Here is a 17,909-nt window from a genome sequence, read left to right as displayed (position 1 = left end):
CGGCCGAGAGCTCGCCCCAGCGACCCCGAGCCCCCTCCTCTGTATCCCGGCTCCCTCCTGTCACCCCCGGCGCCCTCCCCCGTCCCTGCTGTCCCCTCCCCTCACACCTGGCCCCCTCCCCCGCCCGCAGCAGCCGCCGCACCGGCCCGTCCGCGCTGAGCCCCAGCATGGCCGCGCCGGAACGCGGGCGCGCGGGTGGGCGGACCCGGGGGGGACCGGTGCGCGGAGCGGACCGGGCGGGCGGCGCCGGAAGCGGCGCGGGGGGGAGCGGTTACTGCGGGGCACCGGCCATGGTGGCGGGAGGGGCGCGGGCGGCACCGGGGGGGACTGCGGGGAGGGGGGACCGGACCGGCCCCAAACAGGGCCTGGAGGGCCCGCACGGGTGTGACGGGTCCGCACTGGGGGTGACGGACCGGTGCCGACAGTGACAAGCCTGTTCTGGTGTCCCGAGTCCGTTCCGGTGTCCCGGGCCACGGCTCCGGCCCGCCCGGCCCCGCAGCCCCCCGAGGAGGGGGCTCAGAGCCCCGGGGAAGCGGCGGGATCGCCCGGTGCCAAAGCTCCGGTGATGCCGGGGGAGGTTCAGTTGGATCTCGGGAAAAGCCCCCTGGAACGGGCCGTCCGGGAACACCTCGGGCCGGGGGGGTGTGACAGCCCCGGAGGTGGCACTTGGGGACACGGGCACGGGGGAGGAGGGGTTGGATCCCACGGGGTTTCCACCCGCAGGGATTCCGTGGCTCGAGCCAACATCCCGAAGCACCCCCGGTCCTGCGGGACCCCGAGACCCCCTTTACGGAGCGTTCGGGGCTGTTCAGGGACACGGAGCCGTGACCGGGCCGAGCCCAGCTGAGCTGAGACGAGCTGAGCCAAACCGGGCCGTGCTAAACTCAGCTTAGCCAGGGTAAACCCAGGTCAGCCCAGCCGAGCCAACAGATCCCAGCTGAGATAAGCCCAGCCGAGCCGGGCTGACCCGCGCCCAGCACAGTCCAGCCCAGCCGAGCCAAACCGAGCCGACCCGCGCCCAGCACAGTCCAGCCCAGCCGAGCCAAACCGAGCCGAGCCGCGCTGAGCTCAGCCAAGCCGAACCTGACCGAGCCAAACCATGCTGAGCCGAGCTCAGCCGTGCCAAACCGAGCCGGGCCATGCTGAGCTGAGCCGAAACAACCCCAGCTGAGCCAAGCCCTGCCCACCTAAACCGAGCCGAGCCGTGCTGTGCCGAGCTGAGCCCAACGCAGGCGAGCCAAACCTAGCGCAGCTATGCCTGGCTGAGCCGAGCCGAGCCAAACCGAGCCCAGCTGTGCTCGGCTGAGCCGAAATGAGCCCAGCTGAGCCCGGCTGAGCCGAGCCCAGCGAGCGAGCGAGCGGCTGCGCGGCCCGGCCGCTCCCGTCGGAGCTGTCCAGCCCCATCCCGCCTTTCCCGGCGCTCCTGCCGTTCCCGCATCCCGCTGCCGCCGCTCATCCCGATCCCGCTCATCCCGATCCCGACCCCGCCATGCGGGAGCGATGAGCGCAGCCGCCCCGCCCGGCCATGGAGGAGGATTTGTTCCAGCTCCGGCAGCTCCCGTGAGTAACCGGGGGGGTCTTGCCCCTCCGCCCGCGGGGACAGCGGGAATCCCGCCGGGTTTACGGGAATTCTGCCGGGAAGGCGCTTAGGCCGCGGGAAACAGGCCATTTTCCCGCTGTGCTGCCCGGGCTCAGCATCCCCAGGGATGCAGGAACCGTTCGTTACATAAATTTCCTCGATTTGAGGGGGATTCTCTTTTGCATGGGGGGTAAAAATCAGGAGGGGTGGGATGAAACCATGCGAGTGCCACGGGGTTTTGGGAGAGGGAAGGTGGGAATCGCCTTTGCAGAGGGGTTATCTGTAAATAACGCTGTGCCGGGGAGGCTCTTCCTCCCCATCCTCCTCCTCCTGCCGGGAGCGACTGCGGAGCAGAACCTGCCCTGCAAAGGGGCTTTTTGGGGGGGGACCAGCGACATTCCCGGGGGTTCTGGAGAGGCAAACGCTGCTGCACAAGGAAAAGGCTGATATTTGCCGGGAACTCTATGCCTTTGGTATGTGGTCGCTGGATCTGAGCACAAAAAAAAAAAAAAAAAAAAAAAAAAAAAAAAAAAAAAAAAAAAAAAAAAAAAAAAAAAAAAAAAAAAAAAAAAAAAAAAAAAAGGTGATAAAACCGTTGTGCCTTTCACCCCGGGGTTTCCTTCCCTTTCCCTCAATGCCAAGTGTTTCCTTCAAAACCAACCCCATTTCTCCCCATGCTCCGCTCTCAGGTGCTTTGCAACATATTCCTATTTATAAATCCTTGGCACTGCAAGGCAGGGAATGAATGTTTAAAGTTTGTGTTAAATATTCATGAGCTCGTGTCAATGACAGAGCAAACTGTCCCATAACACTCCTGATAAGTTGGGAAATGGCCACGAGCTCCAGTTATTTCCAGATCCTTAGTTAGGATGCCTTCAGCTTGTCGGGAAAAGGAATCAGACATTATTTTAGTGGACTGATTTTCCCATTTTTTAAAAACAGAACCCAGGAATATGCTCCAAAGTGCCTCCCAGTGCAGGTATAATCAGGTGTTTTGTGCTGGGAGATCTTGCCAATAAATGCAGCAGTCCCTGAGATTTCCCAGCAGTGGCAGATTTTGCAAGTCTGGAACAGAAAATATCTCTGGGTGGTTTTTTTTCTTCGTCTGTGTCCATTTGTTTTGTATATTCCTGAGTGATAAATGTATATTTTGATTTGCTGCACTGAGGAACAGGGCAGGTGGTTCTCTGCTCAGATTTGGGATTCTCAGAGCAGTCTCTGCCTGTGTGGAGATCCATCACCTCCAAAATTACAGCTGGGAAGATGCAGAAACTCCAGCTGGATCAGGGGCACCCTCAGCAAGGTGACACTGAGCTCTGTGATGGGGTCACATCCTGGAGGGAAGGGATGGATCCAGAGGCACCTGCACGGGCAGTGGCTCCTCCATCTCTGGAATGTTCAAGGCCAGGTTGGATGGAGCTCTCATCTAGTGGAAAGTGTCCCTGCCCATAGCAGGGGGATGACCAAATGATCTTTAGGGTCCCAGCCTAACCAAGCCCAGCTCCTGGAATAACCCATGGGAGTGTTAATCCCTGTTCCTGGTTTCAGGGTGGTGAAGTTCCGCCGCACCGGGGAAAGCTCCAGGTCGGATGAGGATGGAATTTCAGGAGAGCACGAGGTGCAGATTGAGGGGGTCAGGACAGAGTTAGAGCCTGTGGAGCTGGAGGATGGAGCTGCAGTGCCAAAGGAATTTGCCAACCCCACTGATGGTGAGTAGGTTGCTGGTTTTCCTGCCGGGGGAAAAGTGTGGCCTCTTCCTCTAACCAAGGTGGATACTCTGGGTTTGGAGAAGTGAAAGATCCCCAGAGAAAAGCAGGAAATAATGACATAGGCAAAACATGTTACACCTGGAAATCTTGGGTTAATCACCCCGTTCTCTGTGGGCTGCTCCATGTGTTTGGCTTTGTATCCCCAGTAACAGACCCTTTTAGGAGTTGTGGATCCAGCTGTCACCACTATTTCTTAGTTGCCTTAGAACTGATCCTGCTCCCAAAACATTGCCAGGTTTGCTGGAGCAGGTACACCTGGCTCTCCTTCAAGGCAGAGATGAATCTGCAGTGTTCCCGTCTCCTCCTTTCCTAGAGGACAAGAGGGACAGGAGGAATGGACATCCCAGCCTGTGCTCCCTGCCTGGAGGCAGCACTGGTTTGGGAGAGATGGGAAATACTGGCTTTGTCTTACACAAGGCAGGTGCAAATTTGGTAGGATGTTATTAATCCTATTTATGAACATCTCTGCTCTGTTTTATCCACTGGATTTTGTTTGATTTCCTCTTGGTTTGTGGGTTTGGGCTCTGCTGAGTGAGGATGGGCAGCTCTGAGCCAGACAGAGCTTTTCTGTGGGGAATGTCCTTTTTAAACTGCTGGAAGTGTTACAACAGTGAGACTTGAACAGCTCAAATATCAAAATGTGATTTTCTTGTTCAGTTCATTTTTTTTGCACTTGAGCAAAGGAATTTGAGATATCTCAGCATCTTCAGCTGGAACAAAGTAATGAGGTCATGGCACTGTGTGGGAAACAACCCTCAGCATTCTGAATAGAAATAGGTTTTAAGATACCTGTGTCTTGGGCAAATTCCTGATTTAAATAATTCCAGGTTGACTCTCCCTACAATAAAACATTCCCTGCAGCTCCCAGCATTGCTGGGGGCTATTTCTCCCCAGAGGAAGCTGCAATTCAGTGGCTGGAGGAGTCACTCCAGGAGTGAGAGGCTGAACACGTGCTGGATTTGTTGGTACCACATTGATTTACCTCTATGAGATTGAAATATTCCAGTAATAATTAGAATTATTTTGATTTTAGCACCATTCCTGAAGAACACAGGGATTTTCCTGAGTAGGAACTGTATTAAAACTAAGCAGCTGAGTTACGTATTTGAGATCTCAACAGACTACCTGGTTAATTAGGAGTTGTACTCACAGCAAATGCCCTCCCAAGGGATGGCTTTCACTAGGGGAGGAATCCACCCCTGCACTGGAATTGTTTTCTTTCCAGATACTTTCATGGTGGAAGATGCGGTGGAAGCCATTGGATTTGGGAAGTTCCAGTGGAAGCTCTCTGTCATCACTGGATTAGCCTGGGCAAGTAATTGGGATCAGCACCAATTGCACGGTCACCAGAGAACCTCAGGGGATTTCAAATCACGGAGATAGAGAGTTTCCAAACATATAAATGTACAGCAAAGAAGGAATTTTGCTTGAAATTCTAAAACAAGGAATTCTAAGGAGTCAAACTTGTTATTTGGGGGTAATGAACAACTGATGGATTTCTTTGTCTCTGAAATTCTTATAAATCGGTTTGAAAAATCAGATTGATTCTCCACTTCAAATGCTGTTTCAGATCCGTGTATAAGGCTGGAATGTGCCACGGTTTAGATCCTAAATCAGCTGTGGAATTTGGCCTATGGATGGTCTACCAACATATTTGATACAAATCTAGGTATAAGGGAGAGAGGGAATAAGTTAAAAGGTAATAAACTGTTCTGACTGAATCTGTGTGTGAAGGAGCTGAAAGCTCATCCCTGGAATCTGCACTGTGGAAGTGACTGAGCCTGGGTTAGGGTTAGGACTGGGTTAGGGTTAGGACTGGGTTAGGACTCCTTGGAATCACTCCCCAATAGCTTTGCATTTGGCTCTTTGAATCCTCTGTGCCAGAGTGACTGATCACAACAACCAGGAACGAGTTTAAAAGGGAACCTGTTGCTGTGTTTGCTCCACCATGGAGTGGGAATGGCACAGAAATTCCAACAAGGTGTATTTATTGACTCCTATGTCCTTCTAACTGTCAGGCAGGGATTTATTTTGCTCTCTTTTCCCCCTGCAGATGGCAGATGCCATGGAAATGATGATTTTAAGCATCCTGGCTCCCCAGCTCCACTGTGAGTGGCGATTGCCCAGCTGGCAGGTGGCTCTGCTCACCTCGGTAGGAAAACAACTCACAGCTCCTGTGTTCCCTGAGGCTTTTCCTCTCAGTGTTATCCTGACATTATGCTTTATATTCCCAAGATAAATCTCTGCATGACCTTTGCAGATTGCCTTTGGCTTGGAAGATTAGAGAGGTTTTTTTTTAAAGAAGTCATGTTAACTCTGTGAGAACTGGGGAAGTTTCATGCTCAAAGTTTCATGAGTTGACTCAGACTCATCCTAAAATTCAAACCATTAGATTAATTGAAAATAAAGATTGGCAAATTTCGATTGTCTTACTTGAAAATCTTTCTCTCTCCTCACATTTAAGCTCCCTTGGACACAGACACAGTGGGAGCTGTGAGAGAGCAAACAAGGGTACCAGAGTGTCCAGTCCAGTGCCAGACTGGTTTGTCACTGGATGGAATTTTAATGGCAAAACTGACTGGAGAGGTGCTTTATTGCTTCCTCTCTCCAACCCAGAGAGAACTGGATGGTCTGTAAGGCCCCTTCCAACTCAAACCATTCCATGATCTCCTGGGTTTGTCATTCTGTTGTTAGAGCTGAAATTTTCTGGTTTCCCTGGAAGTTTTGTTCTCTTCACTGTCACACAGAAATTTTCACTTGTCTTGTATTTAAGGGGGAAATTCTTTCTTGGTGTTTTACAGGTGGTGTTTGTGGGAATGATGTCCAGCTCCACCCTCTGGGGAAACATTTCAGACCAGTATGGGAGAAAAACTGTAAGTCTGCAACTCCTACTGGAATTTATCCCAATATTTCTGCAGTGGGGATGTTTCCGTGCATGATGGTTCTGGCACAGGTTGCCCAGAGAAGCTGTGGCTGCCCCATCCCTGGAAGTGTTCAAGGCCAGGATGGACAGGGCTTGGAGCAACCTGTGCTAGTGGAAGATGTCCCTGCCCATGGCAGGGGGTAGAACGAGATGATCTTTAAGGTCCCTTCCAACCCAACCCATTCTGGAATTTCGTGGTCACAAATGTCAGAGTCCGCAGGCACAAAGCAGAACTAAGCATATCCAGAACTGACCTCCCATGAAATAAGGGGAATTTTTAGTTCTGTTTTGTACTTGGTTAATTTGTGTTACAGCAGAACCTCTTTTTTGGCTTCTGTTCAATGTAGGGCCTGAAGATCAGCGTGTTGTGGACACTCTACTACGGGATCCTCAGTGGGTTTGCTCCCGTGTACAGCTGGATCCTGGTGCTGAGGGGCCTGGTGGGATTCGGGATTGGAGGAGTGCCTCAGTCGTAAGTAAATATTCACAAGTCCAAATTCCTCTTTTCTATTAATTTTTTATAAAATGTTTATGTCCAGTTGAAGAGTTGTTTCTGTTCAGCTGACCCAAACCTTGGTCTTGTTGCAAGACAGGTCAGGACCTAAACAGCAGCATTCAGAGGCAGAGCTGAGCCCTGACTGCTGGGTCTAAAACCACGGATTATTGTTCAGCCAGAGCCTAAACTTCCATGTCTCAACCTGAGCTGGAATTCCAAACCCACTCATCCCAAACCTGGAGCACTGAGGGTGCTGTGATGGCTCAGAGGAAAAAGGATATTTTTCTGTCACTGTGTCATTCCATTCACTGAAGTGAGGGATCCATAAATCTCCCACCTGGAATAACTGACTCTGCTCTAGGCTTTTAATTATGAATGTAAAGAGAAGAGTTCAGCCATTCTCTCTCTCTGTGCAGCCTTTCATCCTTATCAATAATTGATATTTTGCCTTGTGGAGGTGCTATTTGGGAGTAGTCAGAGTCTAACTTTGATTGATGGCTCATTGACTTCTTCACAAAGTAGGAAAAATAGCTCCTAATACCCTTAAGCAGGCTGTGTAACTCCAGAGGTGAGTGGCTGAATCTCAGTGGAATATCTTTGTAATTGCATCTTCTCTAATGGCTATGAGAGAGAGATTGTTCTGAAAGGTGCCTTTAAAACAAAAACCTCCAGCACTAATCTGTTAACTGACTGTGGCGCATGTCCCTCTGTCCATGTGTAGACAGAGAGCTGCACCTGAAGCTCTGGCCTCCTCTGAGATTTTCTGTGACATGCTGTCTAATGCTGAATATGAAACTTCATCCACAGAGCCAACATCCAGAACTACAAGGGTGTGGAGTGTTCAGGGATGTGGAGTATTCTCTTAGGAAAACAGTTCTGTACAGCATTATAGAATAGAAGGGTTTGGGTTGGAAGGGATCTTAAAGCTCATCCAGTCCCACCCCTTGCCATGGGCAGAGACACCTTCCACTATCCCAGGTTGCTCCAAGCCCTGCCCAACCTGGCCTTGGACACTTTCAGGGATGGGGCAGCCACAGCTTCTCTGGGCAACCTGTGCCAGGGCCTCACCACCCTCACAGGGAAGAATTTCCTCTGTATATCTCACCTAAATTTCCCATCTGTCAGTCTGAACCCATTCCCCTTTGTCCTGTCACTGCAGTTCCTGATGAACAGTCCCTCTCCAGCTCTCCTGGAGCCCCTTCAGACACTGGAAGGTGCTCTGAGGTCTCCACACAACCCTCTCTTCTCCAGGCTGAACAGCCCCAGCTCTCCCAGCCTATCTCCACAGGGAAGGTGCTCCAGTCTCCTTACCAGCCTCGTGGCCTCCCCTGGACTTGCTCCAACAATTCCATGTCCTTACGTTGTGGTCACTTATCAGCTCCTGTGTTCGAAGATGTGATTTTCCTTCTCTAAATCCCTGCTTTGATATAATGCTGTGTAACTTTGTACTTCCATGACTTTGTACTTTGGTTCCTGGGCAGCTCCTCATAAATCAATCTACTGTTCCTTAGGTTAGTAGGAATTTTGTCACAAACCTCCTGGGAAGCCTGAGGAGTTTAGAGGCAGGAACAGGCTGAGTCGATGGAATGCAAAGCAGCAGAGACAAGCCTGAGCAGACAGTTTGAAGAAGATGAGGGAGCCTCAGCTGGCTGCTGGCCCTGCCTTCATCCCCAGGAAACACTCCCAGAGAAACTGTGCCATCTCCCTTTGGCACAGTCATGGAACAAAGCCTCTGCAGAGCTCAGTGATTTCTTTTGGAATCCCACAATAAAGGAATGCAAATTATTTTATACCAGTAACATGATCAGACCTTGAAAGTCTCCCCCTCTGAGGGGGAGAACTGAACCCTGGCAGAGGAGACTGATGTGAAATTCTCTGAACCAGTTGTAAAGCCCTGAAGAAAAACTTTCCCCAGCAAGAGTTTGTGTTGGATTGTGATGGACCACACTGGAAATAACAAATACAAGGCCTGACCCAGAGCAGGGCTGTGAAAACATCATTTAGGCAACAACTATGGGGTCACCAATCACATGAGAATAGCAAAATGTGTCCTCTCTTGCAATGGTGAAGGGTTGGTTCTCATGTAGAAAGGGGAGTCTGCCCCAGTGTCAGCCTGGCTGGCTCTGGGGGACAGGAAGGGGTTTGAGTTACTCCTCTGGGTTTGGCAATTTAATTAAAAGCCAAAGGGAATGTCTGAACTTCTGTCTTTGTGCTGATGTGGCATTTTTCTCACTGTGCTAACATGACATTTTCTCTCTGTTCTCTCTTTGCAGGGTAACTTTATATGCTGAGTTCCTTCCAATGAAAGCCAGAGCAAAGTGCATTTTATTAATAGAGGTGAGCAGTGTGTGCTGATCCTTGAAGGGACAAATCCTGCTGTTTGTTACATCCCTTCCACCCTCCTGCCTGGAAATCCCCCCCCCCGAGCTGCAATAAGACCTTGCCTGTCCACGTCAGGGTGGAGCTGAGCTATCTGGTACCAGCTCAGATCCAAATGTGCAGAAAGCTTCCGTGTCACACTCCACTCTTTGTGTTGAATTTGCCTTTTTGCAAATTAACTTCCATCTAGGGATGCAGACTGACTGCTCTGAGCACAGTGGGGGCACTGAGTGTCTATAATTCCATGGTGAAATTCATCTACAGCTCAGTAATGGACTTGGAGGAATGACTGATCTATAAATCCAGGGCTAAATTCAGTTCCACGTCTTCATCCAAATGTGTCAAAGTCACAGAGAGTGGAATTTCACCCTATGAATATTTTAAGGCAAAATTCACAGCCCTTTGATGGATGGCTGGAGGGTCAGGGCCAGAACTGTTACTTGGCTGCATCACTTCTTCCAGGGATGGAAGTGATTGTGACTGTTTGTTTTCCCTTCCCCAGGTGTTCTGGGCCCTTGGGACTGTGTTTGAGGTGCTCCTGGCGGTGCTGGTGATGCCCACGCTGGGCTGGCGTTGGCTCCTCATCCTCTCTGCCCTCCCACTCCTGCTCTTCGCTGGCCTGTGCTTTGTAGGTATTTCCTCTGAGGATTAATATGTGTTCCCTCAATTCCCACTTCTCCACCCCATTCTGTGACCCAGCTGAAGGGAATCATGACAGCTTTGAGCTCTCTGTTGGTGTCTTCTGTGAAATATCTGCAGTAACACAAAAATGCTGCTTCCATGGGGTGCTGCTAAAACCATTCCAGGGAGAGCTGTGTTTGTGTATCTGTAGTTGCTGGAGGACAATGGTGGGCTGGAATTTTGGGAAATCAGGCCTGGAACCCTCTCCAGTTTAATGACTGTTTCAACCCAGCTCAGGGGAATCAACATTTTATCAAAAGTGGCTGTGACGGTTTGGACCTGGCTCCCTGCCAAATGTCCGAAAGCTAGGACAGCAGCCCCCTTCCCCCCCCTCCTTTCTTCCCTTAGGTTAAAGGAGAAAGAAACTATAAAAATTAAAGAATCCACAGTCAAGCTGCTTATATAAAAATATATCTATATTTACGCAAATTACAGTTATATACAGTTAAGATGCTATATACACAGAAAAGGGGGGTCCACCCCCCGCAGGGATAGGGAAAGGGAAAAAGGGGACAAAAGGGAATAAAAGGGACACCGAACAGGTATACTAGATTAAACTATACTAATAATTAACAAAACAGATTTTACCACGTCCTTTAGAACAGTAGGATCGGCAGTCACAGCCAGCACTCTCCAAACTTCCACGTGGTAGGACAGCGGACTCTGCAGGCCTCAGCCTTAGATAAGCGAGACCAACGCAGGGACCCACTGTTCCCAGACCTCGCCGGAAGAGAAGAGAGTGAGGTCTTTAATCTCCGACTTATTTATACTCTGGTTTACGTAAAAATTGTATGGTATACAATTGGCTGTACCTGGCTATTTCCTTGGTTATAAACTGGTCACCAGGAAGGCCTAGACTAAAACCATCACAGTGGCTGATACTTCCCAGATGCCCTTTAGATTTTAGAATCACTTTCCACTTAAAAATTCACTCAAATCAGGGGAAAAATCTGCAGAGTCCAGGTCAGATTCCAAAATAAGATGTATATGAGTTAACCCTGAGCTTTGGTGATGTATTTGCCAATCACTTAGTCTCCTCATAGATAAATGTCCTTGCCAGGTGGTTTAGCAGCTTTTATTATTCCTTAGTTTTTCAGGAATCCCTCCACTTATACTGGTGCTCACGACCTTGTTTGAAATTAAAAGGAGCTTAAAAATATGAAATTTGGAGTGTTTTTTGCCCTGGTTGCTTTGCCGTTCCTACAGGGAAGGGCTAATATAAAGAACCTGAAAAAACACCAAACATTTCTCAAGTATAAACCCAAGGGAACGGAAGGGAAAGACTTCTGGAGTTCTGAGTTTGTGGGAAAAATGGGGGTTTGCCATTTCTAAAGCCTGATGACGTGATTTTCTGAATTCTTAAAGATTAGTTCTGTAATCCTTCCTTGTGCATGAGTCACTGGGATATCCCCCCAGGAAAATCCCAGCATGTTTCGTGCTGTTTGTGACATCCCTGTGTGTGTGACCTGCTTTGCTCCCTCAGTGGCTGCCAGAGAGTGCCAGGTATGATGTGTTGTCTGGGAACCAGGAGAAAGCACTTGCCACTTTGAAGAGGATAGCAACAGAAAATGGAGCTCCAATGCCTCTGGGAAAACTGGTCATTTCCAGACAGGTAAGTCCAGGCACCTTAATAGTGTAGGATACAGTGGAACTGTGCCAAGGTCATGTGTGGTTTATTAGCAAATAATCAATGTTCTGTTTGATTTTAATGCCTCAGCTGGAGTTTGACACTTTAGCTGTCTTTGGCAGGGACTAGGTGATTTTCAAGGTCCCTTCCAACCCAACCCCTTCTGGGAGTTTGGGGTCCTTGCCACTCTGCATCCTGTAGCCCAGGACCCCTGAGTTCCCTGATCATCTGATTTCTGCTCGTTTTCAACAGGAAGACCGAGGAAAAATGAAAGACCTTTTCACCCCCCATTTCAGATGGACCACGTTGTTACTCTGGTTCATATGGTAAGAGGGAAATCAGAGCTTTGGTGCCAGCACAATTATAAGTGCTTTTTATTGAAGGTATTTTACAGTGTTACTCAAATACAGCAACTTCCTCCTCCTCAAAATAATAAAAAAAACCCAACCAAACCCAAAACCCCAACACGTATTGATTTGTGATTCATTAAATCACCCAATCACCCTCATCCTCACTTAAATTGCTCTTTAATTGCTGGTAGGAAATAGCTTTGAGGTAGCACTTAGTGCATCTCCTCCCACAGTGGGTTCAGTTTTGATCCATGTTGTTTAATCTCAGTTTGACCAGCTGAGAATTCCTCTCTCATTTGCTTCCTTGCAGGTTTTCCAATGCCTTTTCATATTATGGGTTAGTTTTATTAACTACAGAGTTCTTCCAAGCAGGAGATGTTTGCAGCAGTGAGTACTAACCCATATTTTCTTCTTAAATATACCCTGTTAAAGTTGGTGGAATATCTTTTATAAGATCACCTTCTGCTATTGGTTTGGGAAGGAATGTGGTTGAGTTTTAAGTTTATTTTAAACATTTTTATGGGCTGTTCCTCATCTCCTGCACAGGGCAGAGAGATCCTGCAGTGGGTTTGAACTCAAAATGTAAAACAGCAAGACAACCTTCAAGGGAGACCTGTTATCTGTTCTTGAGGAAAAAAAGTGGTTGAATAAATATAAGTTTGCAGATTTGACAGAGCTAATTAGTTCTGAGAGGGAGAAACTGCTGCTGTGGAGCTCCTGGGTTCTCCAGATGGCAAAACCTGCTGAGAAAAAAAGATAATGGGGGGAAATCATCGTCTTTTTTGTTGCAGACTTTTGGAGGAGAAAAAAAAAAGTGCTTTGACAGTGCTAAGAAGAAGCTTGAAAAGTCTGGTTCCCCAGGGAAGGGATGACTGTGTTCAGAACACTTGTAATTAGGGAAAACTGCCTGGAAGTTGGAAAATTACAGAAAGAGGAGGGAGAGTGTTGAGAGCAGACCCAGATCCCAGGGTTGAACAGCAGTGATCAGGGATTTGAGGGGTATAACTCTGGTTTCCTCCCCAAAGGAGGATGCAGCCCCTGAAAACACTGGGCTTTACAAGGGCATGGGATTATTCAGTGTTCTCAGGCATAGGAATTGTTGGTATCCCAGTTTATGTGGGGAGAAACTGAATTTCTGAGGTTAATTCTGTTCACTGTCCTGAACCCTGGGGTAAAAAATAACTAAGGCTGTGCAGGTGATAAGGAGGTACAAGTTTTCATTGTGAGAGGGGTGTGAAACCTACCACAGAAAACATTATAAACTGCTCAGTGTCAGCTCTGCCTTCCAGGTAAAATCACCTGGAATTGCTCTGGAAAGGCCCCTCTGACTGTGGATTCCACCCAAGCAACACATTAGGCATTCAGAGGAGGAAAAACAATTAAATCCAAGGGGCAGAATCACTTGAATTTCTATCCAAAAATGAATTTCCAGAAGTATTTTTAAAGTGTGATGGGTACAGTGAATCAATGCCGGTCCTTTCTGTGCAGCCCTTCCTGTATTTCAGCAGTCAGAGTGATAAACACACATCAGGAATGTAAACAGAGAAGAGTTTACTTAAAACACATGAAATATTTGATTTTTTTTTTTTCCTCCCCCAGTATCCAGCAGAAGGCAAGAAGTTAAAGCAAAGTGCAGCCTGACCTGTGAGTATCTGACAGAAGAGGATTACACAGACCTGCTCTGGACAACCCTCTCAGAATTCCCTGGTAAGTGGCCATGGGAAGCACCAGTTCTTCCCTGCTTGGGGTGATGGGAGGGGGCTCTGGGACCAGCAGTGGAACTGGTCTGACTGGCCTAATGCCATCTAAATAACAGAATGGAAAGAAAATACCAAGTTCTAAAGAACCCTTAAATGCAGCAATGGGAAGATGAGCAGGGAACAATGGTCAGAAGTTACTCCAGTGAGCCATAGCCAGGCATTTCTGGCTTTCACCTGAGGAATCACTGGATCAATCAGTGGCTGAGGGATGGCAGAGTGGATTGTTCACTCCTACAGCAGCAAAGTATTTGAGAAAGAGACCAAAATCTCAAATCTGAACAACCTAGACCATTAAAAACAGCTCCATCCTCCCCCTTTGCTCAGTTCCCAACTCTCCCCTGGTCTCTTCCACAGGGGTGTTGGTGACACTCTGGATCATCGACCGGATCGGCCGCAAGAAAACCATGGCCCTGTCCTTCCTTGTCTTCTCTTTTTGCAGCCTCCTGCTGTTCCTCTGTGTTGGAAGGTGGGTACAACACAGGGAACACCTGGAATATCAATTTGATCCATGTTCTCTCTTGACTGAGGCAGGAGAACTGGAAGCGGTGGTTTGAAAAGCCATGGGATGGTTGTGCTCAGCTGGAGAAAGGATTAAGGCTGGGTTTGGGTTTTCTCACCAGAGTATGGAAGGAAACTAAAGGAAGCAGAAGAGAAGAAATCCTTTATTATAATCTTGTGGACAGAGCAATCCAAAGGAGAAAATAAGAGTTTAAGTCTGGGTAGGATGTAGCCATTGGGCACTTTTAAATCAGATCTGAATTTAAACCCTTTTCAGGCACTGTCCAAAACCTCATAGTGCAGAAGTCTTGTAATAAGAAACCTTATAAAATTGCATATATCCAGGTGGTAATTGGGCTCATGTCTTTTAAACAGGAAAGGTGAACTCTCATTTCCTTCTCATGGATGTCACTTTTATTTCAGTAGGCCCCAGGTCTCAGTTAGAAACTTGAAAAACTCATGGAATTGTGGAGATGCAGATTGTTTGGCATCATTGTTGTATTAAAGGGGCAGAAAAAATGCAAGTGGTTCATTAAAAAAGCCAAAAGAAATGGTTCTAATAAATTTAGCATCTTTATTGCACTTATCTCTAAGTGAACCCCCAGCAGATTGTACCAAACAGTCCCAAACTCTGCTCTCCTCTTTGTTCTCCCAGGAATGTTCTGACTGTGCTGCTCTTCATTGCAAGAGCCTTTATTTCAGGAGGATTTCAGGCTGCTTATGTTTACACTCCTGAGGTAAGGGAGTTGCTTTTGTGATGAGAATATTTAAAGGGAGTGAGAACCTGGAGGGGAAAGTAATTTTGATGACCTGTTCACAACAGACTCCAGCCAAGATTTGAGTTGTAGATCTCATTGTCATTGTCTAATAGAACCTGATGTGGCACCACTTATTCATTTCCATTGGTTTAGGAGTGAAAGGAAGAGAACTTCCCACTGGCATTAATGGGCTGATGTTTTCTCCCCAGGTTTATCCCACAGCCACACGTGCTTTGGGCCTGGGAACATGCAGTGGAATGGCAAGAGTGGGAGCCCTCATAACCCCCTTCATTGCACAGGTAAAACCCCTTTTCCTCTGAGGCTGGAGGAAGGTTGGACTCAATGATCTGGGAGGCCTTTTCCAACTTGAAACAATTCCATAATTCTGTGAAGGTCACAGAGAACCTGCTTTTCTTTCCACCAGACCAGGTTGCTCCAAGCCCTGTCCAACCTGGCCTTGAACACTCCCAGGGATGGGGCAGCCACAGCTGTTCTGGCCAACCTGTACCAGAGTCCCACCACCCTCACAGAAAAATTCCTTCCCGATATCCATTTCTTTCCCTGCTGAGGTCCTGTGCTCCTTTCCTGCCTGTTTCCTGCAGGTGATGTTGGAATCCTCAGTGTACCTGACCCTGGTGGTTTACAGTGGCTGCTGCCTCCTGGCTGCCCTGGCCTCCTGCTTCCTACCCATCGAGACGAAGGGCCGTGGCCTCCAGGAGTCCAGCCACAAGGAATGGGGCCAGGAGATGGTGGGGAGAGGATCTCACTCCCCAGAGGAATCGCAGGAGTGATGGCACGTGGAAAGAATGAATGACTGGAGCAAGATTTCTCACAAAACCTCCGAGCCTGAAGCATCGAAAGCTGAGCCTCGTCACTGCCAACGTCACGTGTCAAACTGCAGGAATCTGGGGGTGAACCTCAGCAAATTGTGTCTCTGCTGCTCTTTGCTCACACTCATAGAAACTTTCCATCTATATGGAGAGGGATTTAATCCAGACATCCTCTGGAGTTTAGCAGGAAGAGTGTTTGTCTGTCGTGCTTGCATGGTCAGCTCCTCAGCTTCAAACGTCCCGTGCCAAGCAAATCACCAAGTGACTGCAGCCCAGCATCAGCTGTAACTAAATACTGAACTCTCGAGCCTAAAAACAAGAGGTTGATATTTATTGTGTCCCTGGCCCAGCACAGGGTGGGTTCCATACACTACATTAGGAATTACATGCCTGCCTTGCACTTTTAGCCATCAAAAACACAGCAAAATGTGGTTCCAGCAAACCAAGCTTTGCAGTTCCCCTGTTTGTGGGTTCTGTTCCTGGAGATTTAACAGGGAAGGATTGCTTGGAAATGAATTTCTGAATGTTTCTGCCATCCCGGCAGGTAGTTGGAGCACTGAGGATGGTATTTACTGCAGAGCTGAAACCTTATATCACAAATGTAAATCATGGAATCATTAAGGTTGGAAAAGACCTCCAACATCATCAGGCCCAGCTTTTAAATCCTCATGATTTGGAGCAGAATTTGAGTTCTCTGACATTCTTAAAAACCTTGAGCTCTCTGTCTTGCTTGGTGTGGGGAGGTTCTCACTGCTGTGGTTCTGTCCATGGATCCAGGTGTGTCCCTGCTCCATCTACCTGAGCACCTTCCCACAGTGTAGCCAGAACCTGAGCTGGAAGAGCTGCTGTTGGGATGCAGCTGCTTCCAAGTGTCTGCCAGCAAAAGTTGGCCTCCTGACAGCTGGGCAGGACTTTTCCAGAGCTGCTGATTGTACATTGACTGGTGACAAAGGAATGTAGCTGGAATTGTGACATAAAAGGAACAAAAGTCACAGGAAGAGCCAAACTGCAAAGACCCCTGGATGAGGAACATCCCTCCCTCAGGTGCAGCTCCTCGAGGTGATGGTCCCACTCTTGTCAGGGAATGTCATGGAGTTCAGGTGAGGACAAGCTCAGAAACCTGTTACTGGGCAGGAAATCCCATTGCAGAGCCTATGGGAATGTGTGAGGATCTGAGATGTGCCTCCTCCAGGTCCCAGCGTATTTTCAGGATTCCAAATTATGGAACACAACCAAATGTGAGTGAGATGGACTCTGTGCTTGTCCTGGGATATGTTTTCATAGTCTGTCTGATCAGGTGTCTCACATAAACACAGGTAAGCGTGCAGCACATTTTTGCACAGTTGAATATTTTAGGTATCCTGGGAAACAGGTCCTGTTCCTGGAGGCAGGAACAGGTCACTGAGCCCGTGTTTGGGGACAGTACAAGTGAACACTGTTGGGCTCAACTGTCACTGGGGGTCTCCCTGCACTGTGTGATGCTCCACCACGTGTCAAGCTCATTGCTCAGAGACTGGAGGGAAAACGGAAGTGGATAATTCCTTAAAAACCCTGAGGAAACTCAGGCTGAGGAAAAAGGCCAAAGAGGTTGTTGGTGTTGTGTGTGTGGGTGTGTTCTCTGGGAACAGCCACAGTTTGCCAAGACACCGGAGGGTCCATCCAGTTCCCACTGGTGGCTGAGTGGAAGATTCCACGAGTGGTTGGTGTAAACAGGCAAAGTTGGCTTTTCCCTGTGACACAGAAATGAATTCAGCTCCCAAGGGATCTCTGGGATCCCTGGATCAGCTGTGGGTATTGAAACAGAACCTGCTGTCTGCTCCAGAGGGGTTGGTTCTCTCTGTCCCTGCTGTCCCCCTGTCCTTTGAGCTCAGGCTCCAGCTGATCCCAGTGAACAGAAGGGCTCTCATGGCACTGGCAACACCCACAACTCCTTTGTGTTCACCCCCTTCTGCCAGGCTGGGGTTGGGTCACTCTCCCAGGTGCTCCTGTGCCCCCCTCTCCTTGTGGGATTGCCTTGAGCTGTTCCCAGTGGAACAGCTCCCCAAAACGGGGGTCCTCTGGAACTGAGCCTGGTAAGAGGTGACAGAATCCAAGCGCAGGACAGCCCTGGCTGCAGGAACCCACCTCCCTGCCCAGGAGTTATTCATTACCTTTAGTTAAAATGCTGCTTTTCCATGTTAATGGTCACATTTCACTTCGGTTCTTAGGCCAATATTCAACAGTTTTGAAGAATTGCAACAGCCTTTAGAGAGTTTTAGG

The 17,909-nt window shown here is 48.7% G+C and overlaps 2 protein-coding genes across 3 annotated transcripts in view; one reads left to right on the top strand and one right to left on the bottom strand.

Moving 5' to 3' along the window:
- The window catches only part of USP30 (ubiquitin specific peptidase 30), a 9,847-nt gene extending 9,678 nt beyond the window's left edge, over positions 1–169 (bottom strand). The window contains exon 1 of the mRNA XM_027894347.1: positions 106–169. Within this exon, the coding sequence (XP_027750148.1) occupies positions 106–169 (64 nt within the window). The remainder of the gene's footprint in view (positions 1–105) is intronic.
- Positions 170–1,041: 872 nt separating this feature from the next.
- SVOP (SV2 related protein) lies at positions 1,042–16,055 on the top strand. 2 transcript variants are annotated; one of them, XM_027894387.1, is made up of 16 exons: positions 1,042–1,560; positions 3,128–3,288; positions 4,574–4,659; positions 5,402–5,500; positions 6,150–6,221; positions 6,619–6,743; positions 9,041–9,104; positions 9,649–9,774; positions 11,311–11,439; positions 11,707–11,780; positions 12,115–12,191; positions 13,404–13,511; positions 13,919–14,030; positions 14,718–14,799; positions 15,030–15,119; positions 15,423–16,055. In XM_027894387.1, exons 1-16 carry the CDS (start codon positions 1,526–1,528, stop codon positions 15,609–15,611), a joined length of 1,629 nt encoding a protein of 542 aa, XP_027750188.1. In that variant the 5' UTR covers positions 1,042–1,525; the 3' UTR covers positions 15,612–16,055. The 2 variants fall into 2 exon arrangements, with proteins under 2 accessions (XP_027750188.1, XP_027750189.1); XM_027894388.1 differs by lacking the exons at positions 1,042–1,560; positions 3,128–3,288; positions 4,574–4,659 and adding an exon at positions 4,692–5,017.
- The last annotated feature ends 1,854 nt before the right edge of the window (positions 16,056–17,909 follow it).

This window comes from Empidonax traillii, unplaced genomic scaffold, assembly GCF_003031625.1.
Source record: "Empidonax traillii isolate 1590-97213 ecotype Southwest subspecies unplaced genomic scaffold, ASM303162v1 scaffold426:size1138770, whole genome shotgun sequence".
Lineage (NCBI taxonomy): Eukaryota > Metazoa > Chordata > Aves > Passeriformes > Tyrannidae > Empidonax > Empidonax traillii.
The sequence above is the reverse complement of the archived record's forward strand: the minus strand, read 5'-3'. Positions and strand labels throughout refer to the sequence as shown.